Source organism: Lycium barbarum, chromosome 4 (genome assembly GCF_019175385.1).
Source record: "Lycium barbarum isolate Lr01 chromosome 4, ASM1917538v2, whole genome shotgun sequence".
Classification (NCBI taxonomy): Eukaryota; Viridiplantae; Streptophyta; class Magnoliopsida; order Solanales; family Solanaceae; genus Lycium; species Lycium barbarum.
Genome location: NC_083340.1, coordinates 137,547,131 through 137,555,477, shown reverse-complemented (window position 1 = coordinate 137,555,477; position 8,347 = coordinate 137,547,131). Strand labels below are relative to the sequence as shown.

Below are 8,347 nucleotides of genomic sequence, written 5' to 3'. Positions count from 1 at the left end.
AGCTTTTATAGTATATCCAACCAATTGAATTCATAATAAGGGAACAAATCCTAACCCTTGAACAAAAGACTAAAAGAAGTACTCATTCTATATGTATATTTGGGATTTTCACTGGATATTCTGTATATCTCATGAGTTTTATGGGACGCGGGGTGGGGGGGGGGGGGGGGGGTGAGGAATACATAAAATCTCAACGCAATAATATTGTTCTGCAAGTTGGAACTTAAAATAGAGTGTTAGATTTCTACATCGGTAGTGGACATAAACTTGGTCTCCTTATATGATATTGGACAATCCATGAGCTAGCTTCTCATGTCGAATTAGGCCCAAGGGGCATTTGTTATCATAGAGTCAATAGAGGGAATATTACATTTCCAAACAAGTTCTATGAGTACAGTTACATTACTCAAGCTGAAAGCTTACACACATTGCACTTGATCAAAACAAAAGCTTTCACACATTATTAAGGGATAATATAAAAAGTAAAGATATACAAATTGCAGAAATCATACTATTAATCACACTGTTTGTTTGTTATGCGAGTCAGATTTATAGCTCATAAGTCATGCCGACCCTTAGCAGCCTTGTCTGAGGAATTGCCATAACTTTCTCCCCTTGCCTGAAATTCTTGCGCAAGAAATTATATCCATAGTTGATAAAAGCTTTCTTCACGAACGACGAATCTTGTTTAGCCACCACCTCAGCTTCTGCCAATAGATAGAACACTCCTTGCTCCTTAGCTTTTTCCACAAACTGCATCTCTTCTTGTCCCGAACTTGGAGGCACCACTTGTATTCTACTCGATGAACGATTTGACTGGGCTTGAATAGAACCAGTTGGTGATGATATTCTAGAATCTACTTCTTGTTGTAGGACTTCCTCCATGTGGACCCTGGATGATTTTCCAGGCACTAATTGGCCAGATACCGATTCAGTTTCTCTATCCACAACTTGTTCATGTGCTGCAAGAATATAATGTTCTTGTCGGATGAACTTGTTTAATTGTTCCACCAGTTGGTTTTCAAAATCGTTTGTATCTCCGAGTTGATCTTTGTACCCTAATCTAACTACACATCTGAACACTTTGTATTCTCTAGGCTCAACATGCCGGAACAAGAAACGTTCTTGTAGTTCTACTTTACTTATAGGAATGGATTTAATCGACACGAGAACTATGACAGAGTGGACAGAGGGAATATTGGACACAAAATGAGGAAAAATAGGTGGAATCCCCTGTACTAGTTCGGAGTATAGTAGTCCTATGCCAGGTACTCTTTTGATGTCTGGATTATTGGCTAAGTCCCTAATGTAGTCACTCGAAACCTTGTTATTGAGCTCGAATTGGTATCGAAGTTTTTGAACATAGTGCCAAGTTCCCATAATGATCACGAGCACGACCGAAAAAGCCATGGGTAGATAACCACCTTGCGTGAATTTTGTTAGTTGGGCAGAGAAATAGGTAGATTCAATGGATAAGTACACCACGTAGAATAGGGTAATCCACCAGATCCTAGTCTTCCATATAACAAGCATTACTAATGTGACCATATGTGTGGTTATGATTTCAGCAATAACCACGGCAATACCATAAGCGTGTCCCAATTTTTCTGTGGTTTTGAAGCTGAGAGTAACTAGAACACAAGCAACCATAAGGAAGTAATTGAGTTCAGGGATGTAAACTTGACCCTCATATTTTGCTGATGTGTGAACTACTTTCACCCTTGGGAAACAACCTAGACCTTGGGCCTGAGCCACAATAGAAAAGGTTCCCGATATCATAGCTTGACTTGCAATAATAGCTGCAGCAACAGCCACTACAAATGTTGGCCAGTAAAGTGGATCTGTAACAAAACCAATAATATATGGTGTTAAATTAATATCAGTATACTTATTATAGAGAGTTACTTGCAACTACTGTTTAGTTAACCCGATTGTATAAGTAATGGTTTTACAACCTCAGTCTATAACAATTTATATTCCTTGTTTATATGATGTTTTGTTATACTATGAACATAGTACATATACCTTCAAAACGAGAAGATCAACGTGGTGCCAGATTACCAGAATGTGAAGATCAATGCGGAGTAGAGAAAAGATGTGTACATTACCATATGTGCTGTGTTTCCATAATTTCTCCATGGTCAATGTTTTACAACTAGATTTTCCAGAGAAATCTCCGAAATTTTAACACTAAATAAGTCAACTACTAGGACTGATCTTCCAATACAATAGATCTTTATATTTTACTCTACTTTTTTGGAAGTCTATTTTCGAGTTCACTTAAAAAATTGGTGAAGTTGGCATAGAGTTTAAGTTTAATGTACTGACAGTATACTTTTTTTTTTATCCAATCAAGTCGGTTAAAAGGTAATTGTATGACTAAAATTAAAAAAGAATGTAATTGTAGGTATCTCAATTTAATTTTGTATTGATTGGTAAGACTTGCCTGGAATTGATTCATAGAAAGTATTCTCCACATTTTCAGGGAATCTTGAGAGGTAAGCAGCTTGCCCACTGTAAGCTGAGAGCAAAGCTGGACATACGAGGCAACTGAAGCTTATCTGCGTTACATATATACACATGGTGAGTTCACTTAGATTATACCAGAAAAAAAAATCAATTATACTTATTTAAAGACAAATTTAATTCTTCACTATGGGTTAATATTTTAATGAGATGAACAAGACTTACTTGAATAGAACGCACGCTGAAGTGACCCAAATCAGCAAACATAGCTTCAGATCCTGTATAGTTTCATAGAACAGTCTTTCAACGAAGACGAGAAAAATATATGAAATTCATACTATCAGTATATATAAATCAAATCCGAACCTGTAATGCAGAGAAAAACTCCACCAAGAGAAATCCATCCCTTTTTACCATTTCTTTGGAAGTAGTTAATGATGTATTTGGGATTAAAGGCACGTAAGACGGTGATATCGTACTTGAACAAGTTGTAGAGGCCAATGCCACTTATAAACGCAAACCAAATGCATATGGCTGGAGCAAATGTATAACCCACCTTGTCTGTACCAAAACGTTGAACACAGAAAAGGGCTACCAATATTGCGATGGAAATACCCACAACAGCCCCTGCAGAAAAAAAATCGTTATCAATTAGATGTTCATGTTGAAGTGAATTGTGTGATCGTATCATCCAAAGTTCAAGCTGTTAGAGAGAGCTAACTTTTATTTACTTAATTATATTTTCAACGAACCCCTCACGTGGGGTTTGATTCTTTTTCATCGGGTCAAACATGTGAAAATTCTTTTTTATTTTTTTATTTTTATAATGGGTGCGGTGAGACTTGAACCCAGGACTCTGTTTGCTCTGAGGCCATGTTAAAGTATATGGTCATCTCATCTAAAAACTTAAACTGTTATAGAGAGCACACTTTTATTTACTTAATGATGTCTTCAACATGATCCTCACGTGCGAGCCTGATAATTTTTATGAGGCAAACACGTGGAAAGGACTCTAACCCAGGAGCTCTTGCCTGCTCTAATATACCATGTTGAAGTGTGTGAACATCTCATCTAAAATATTATGTTGAAGTGTGTAACGGTCTCATCTAAAAGCAGAGATGAGATGGTCACACACTTTAATCTTAAACTGTTAGCAGAGATGAAATGGTCACACACTTTAATCTTAAACTATTAGAGAGCACACTATCTAAATGAAAGAAGAAAAAAAGGAAAGAGAGAATGATACTCCTCCTCCTGATTCAATTTGTAGTGTAGTTTGATTGAGTACGAAATTTTAAAAAGAATGACTTTTAGAACTTATAGTCTTAAACTTGTCATGAGATTCCCTCGACTATAAAAACATGTTATAAAGGTTAGAATTGAAAATTCAAAGTTAAATTGTATTCAAATATAAGAATAAATTTTCTTTATGTAACAAACTAATAAAGAAATATTGCTGCATAAAATGCAATGAAGGGAGTATTATCACCTTCGCCTAGAGGCTTTATTCCACTTACGGCGGAGAGAACTGCACCATGAGAAAGCACCAGATTAAAGAAAACTGTCGATCATATTATATAGCTTGAAATGATAAAATCTTTAAGTATATGTTCAATGTTTAATTGGTGACCTGAGATGCAAGGAGTGAGAACTCCATCACCAATAACCATAGATGTTCCAAGGATGGCAACGAAGACAAGAAAAACTTTTGCAATTTTACTGCTCTCCAACTTATGTCTGATCTTCAAAGCCCTTTTAAATTGATTGGATGGTATATCCAAATTGTAGTGTGAAAGCTCTCTGTCCTCAGGCTCCTGGTTTGGGATGAGACTCACTTTTGCATATCGACACATTAAAGAATACAACGCAAATGCCCCCCCTGAAATTCAAAAGAAATTAATTATAATCATCTTTGACTAAACACGAAGTTTAGATAAGAAAGAGAAAAAAACGGTGAGTATCATGAGAAGTATCTATGGAAGTTGTCGTCTTAAACATGTCTTTGATATGTTTATGATTATAAGAGCATATCATCATGGATAAATTCATCAGTTATTGATATTCTGATTTTTATCCTTATGATATCTAACTAAGCACATTTAATTATCAATTAATTAAAATGTACACTTTTGATACCTTGCTTGTGAAATTTCACAAACTATGAGAATTATTAATTGTTCCCTCGTTTAATTACCCATGTATTATTTTAAACTTGTATTTTTACTCAATTTGACGGTAATATAGTTCTATAAAATGTCTGAATATAACATAATGTCTACATAAAGGGACCAAACACATACTTTTTGATTAATTGAAGATTAAATATGGTGAGTCATAAATCACAAGACCAATTTTTTGATTTTACCAATAACCGAGAGGCCAAAAATGCTATTATCACAATGAAAAGTCTAAAGTCAAAAATATTTGACATATATAAATAGGTTCATAATATTTTAAATATAAATATATATATATATATATATATATATATATATATATATATATATATATATATATATATATATATATATATATATCATGTTGATTAAAATAACATCTTGTAACTTACCATCGCCATTGTCGTTGGCCCATAAGACAATGAAGACATATTTAGTCATAGGTACGAGGATTATAGTATATATGATGAGTGACAATACTCCCAAAATGTCATCCTTGTGTCCAATTTTATCTGTAAAAGTACTTGCATAAACGTAGAGAGGTGAAGTCCCTATGTCTCCATAGATAACTCCTACGGACTGAAATGCTAAACTAAATATTGTCTTCCAATCAGCCTGCAATTGCAAATTAAATACTTTTAAGTATAGTCAAAGTTAAAACCCATGTTACCCAAAAGATACTATGTAGTAGTAGTTATTACATATCTGGAAAATTAACAAGTTAAATTTATACGGATAATATTATAGGAAAATTTACACGTTAGCATGGGCAGATCCAATGTTTCAGTATTGGATCCATCTAAACACAACTATTAATTTTAAAGTGGATTATAGATTTTAGGTGGAAACCCACAAATATTTTAGTACTTAACAAATATTAGATCTGAATGCGACATTTAATAGGAAGTTCAATGAATGGGGTAGAAGACTTTCAAGTCTTTCCTCGGACAGTTCGAAAGTCTTTCTTTGAGTTATATATACGAGCATTAATTTTTAAAGTACAATAAATTTTAAAGTATAATGAGTTTGAACGGGAGTCTTGGCGTACCAGGTAAAATTGTTTCCATGTGATTAATAGGTTAGGGGTTAGAGCCGTGGAAACAACTTCTTGCAAAAATGCATGGTAAGGCTACATATAATATACTCTTGTGATGCGGTCCTTCCCCGGACCTTGCGCATAGTAGGGGCTTAGTGCACCGAGCTGTCCTTTCTAAAATGATTTTAATGCTAAGGACCTAAACTAGTCGTCGAACAAGCCATCAAATCAGTTAAAATTCTAGATGTATCTCTGACTGTTATTGTGTGTGTGTGTGTGTGTATATATATATTTACTCCATCAGTCCGATCTATGTAACATACTTTGAATAAACACGGAGTTTAAGAAAGAAAGAAATGGTTTAAAGCTTAGCAGTTTTAGAAACATAGCATAATGTTTGTGTGGATATAAATTTTTTGAAACATATATAATTAATTAACATTTATGTGGCGATAGAAGTTCCTCATTTAGGATACAATGAGAAATATACAGGTACGTTTTCAAACATAAAAATGTATCAATCTTCTTTGACAAACTATAGTAATAATGAATAATGAAATAGTGTCACGTAATCTGGAACAAGACAACTAAACGATAAGTTAAATTCATACCTGAGCGGCGTGTCTTGCTGGTGTAGAAGAAACTTTTCCGGCTTCCATGTTGAGGGAATCAACACGAGTTAGCTTTGCCCATGACACTTTGCGATCTTTGAGCTGACCGCCATTAAAAGTATCTTCGGTGTGACGATCACTATCTGGTGAACTCGCCATTTCAGTTCACAGTTCTATTAATTTTCTTTTTTCAGCTCCTACACACTTGCTCTTTATAGGCCCACAAAACTCAAAGTTGAATATTAGACCGATTCCATTTGTCCCTACTTGCAGCAATTATTATAACCTTTAATATATGCGGAATACATCGACTGCCTTTTAAATTTGCTAGTAATATAAGCAGAATATATCGACAGCAATTGTTATGCTTTACTTGAGCAGAGGGTCTATCGGAAACCACATATCTACCTTTATAAGGTATGGGTAAGGCTGCGTACGCATCATCCACTCCAGACCCCACTCGTAAAATTACGCTGGGTATGTTGTTGTTGTTGAACTACTGACATATTCCGATTGAATACCCAGTCGAACATATGATAAAGTGTTCCTATCAGATGCTTTCGACTTAATATTGAAAAAGCCTGTGTGCGTTCTCATACGGATATTACATGGATACATTGACCATATAAAATATGTTACCTCTAATTATGCAGATCAACCTCAATTGAAATAGGACTGGAGTTTTAGGGGTTATAGAGACTATTGCATATAATTAAGGAAAGTGATATATTTTAAGTGTATAACTTATATGCGTACATAATGAGCGTCTGAGAACACGCGCAAAAGTTTTTTCAAAACCTTAGATGGAAGCGTCTAATAAAAAAGCTTATTCAGGTATTCAATAGAAACAAGCCATAACTCGAATATCTAAATGAAATTTATTGACAAGTTTTAAACTGTGGTGGATTCCCTTTTAGCTCATAATCTTGTTTTTAGTTATATACCTCGTCATAATAGAGTATTATTATATAGTTTAATGTCAGCCTCAAAGCCCTTGCGAAGGCGTCTCGGATCTTTCCAGTGTATATATGGATTATATTATATGTATATGATGTACACGGTATATACATGCATGTGTTCTGTACTAGACTGATGCCTGTATGCCTACCCTTCCTCAACTACCCTTTCCTAGGCTGAGGCACATGGGACTAAGTTTAGATTAAAAGAATCTATATATATATGAAAAATAAAAAATATTATGTGTTGCATATAACTGATCTACCTCCGTCTCAATTTATGTGATATATTTTGACTTGACACGGAGTTTAAGAAACGAAAGAAGACTTTTGAAATTTGTAGTTTAAAACAAGTCATTGATATTTGTATGACTCTAAATCATTTCATTAAGTGTAAAATGAGATGTTTTAAGTTAAATTATTTCTAAATATATAAGTGTATCCTTCGGACATACTAAAAAAGAAAGTGTATCGTATAATTGAGACAAACGGAGTACTAGTTATATGAGAGAGATGGAATAACGGTAACTATCTCTATATGATTTATATAGATCACGGGTTTGAGCTGTGGAAGCAGCCACTAATGCTTACATTAGGGTAAGTTGTCTACATCACACCTCTTCTGGTGTGGCCTTTCCCCGGACCCTACTAACGTTGAATGCTTTGGGCACTCGACAATCATTTTTTTTCTTTATATAATTGATACTAGTTTTGTGAGTTTCATTTTGTCTCATGTTCGTGAACCCAAATCATATTTTCGGGTCCACTAACTTTGGCTTCACTTTTTAATGAGATAAACAGAAGTCTCAAACAACTAGTGTGAGTTGTGAGTCGCAAATAAAATTTATTGAAAAAAATTGTTATTTATTTTAATTTATATGTCTTACTTTCTTTTTAAATATGTTCTCAAAAGGAATGCTACTTTTTATACGTAATAGCTTTTTAACTCTAACATCTGCATGATATATTTAAGCAACAAGATTTAAAGATATTTCTATATAATACACTTTTTAAATTTTAATTATGTTCTTATAATATTTATAATGGGCATTTTACATAAATAGCAAACATTTGGGGGTTAATCAAGCTACATAGCTAATG

At 34.1% G+C, this 8,347-nt stretch overlaps 1 protein-coding gene across 1 annotated transcript; it reads right to left on the bottom strand.

Annotated features, from left to right (window-relative positions):
• Positions 1 to 549: 549 nt before the first annotated feature.
• On the bottom strand, positions 550 to 6,449 carry LOC132638675 (potassium transporter 5-like). Its single transcript, XM_060355478.1, has 8 exons — positions 6,291 to 6,449; positions 5,036 to 5,258; positions 4,097 to 4,345; positions 3,956 to 3,994; positions 2,833 to 3,093; positions 2,692 to 2,744; positions 2,447 to 2,561; positions 550 to 1,841 (listed from the first exon to the last, which is right to left on the bottom strand). The coding sequence occupies exons 1-8, from the start codon at positions 6,447 to 6,449 to the stop codon at positions 550 to 552; spliced, it is 2,391 nt and encodes a 796-aa protein (XP_060211461.1).
• Positions 6,450 to 8,347: the final 1,898 nt, after the last annotated feature.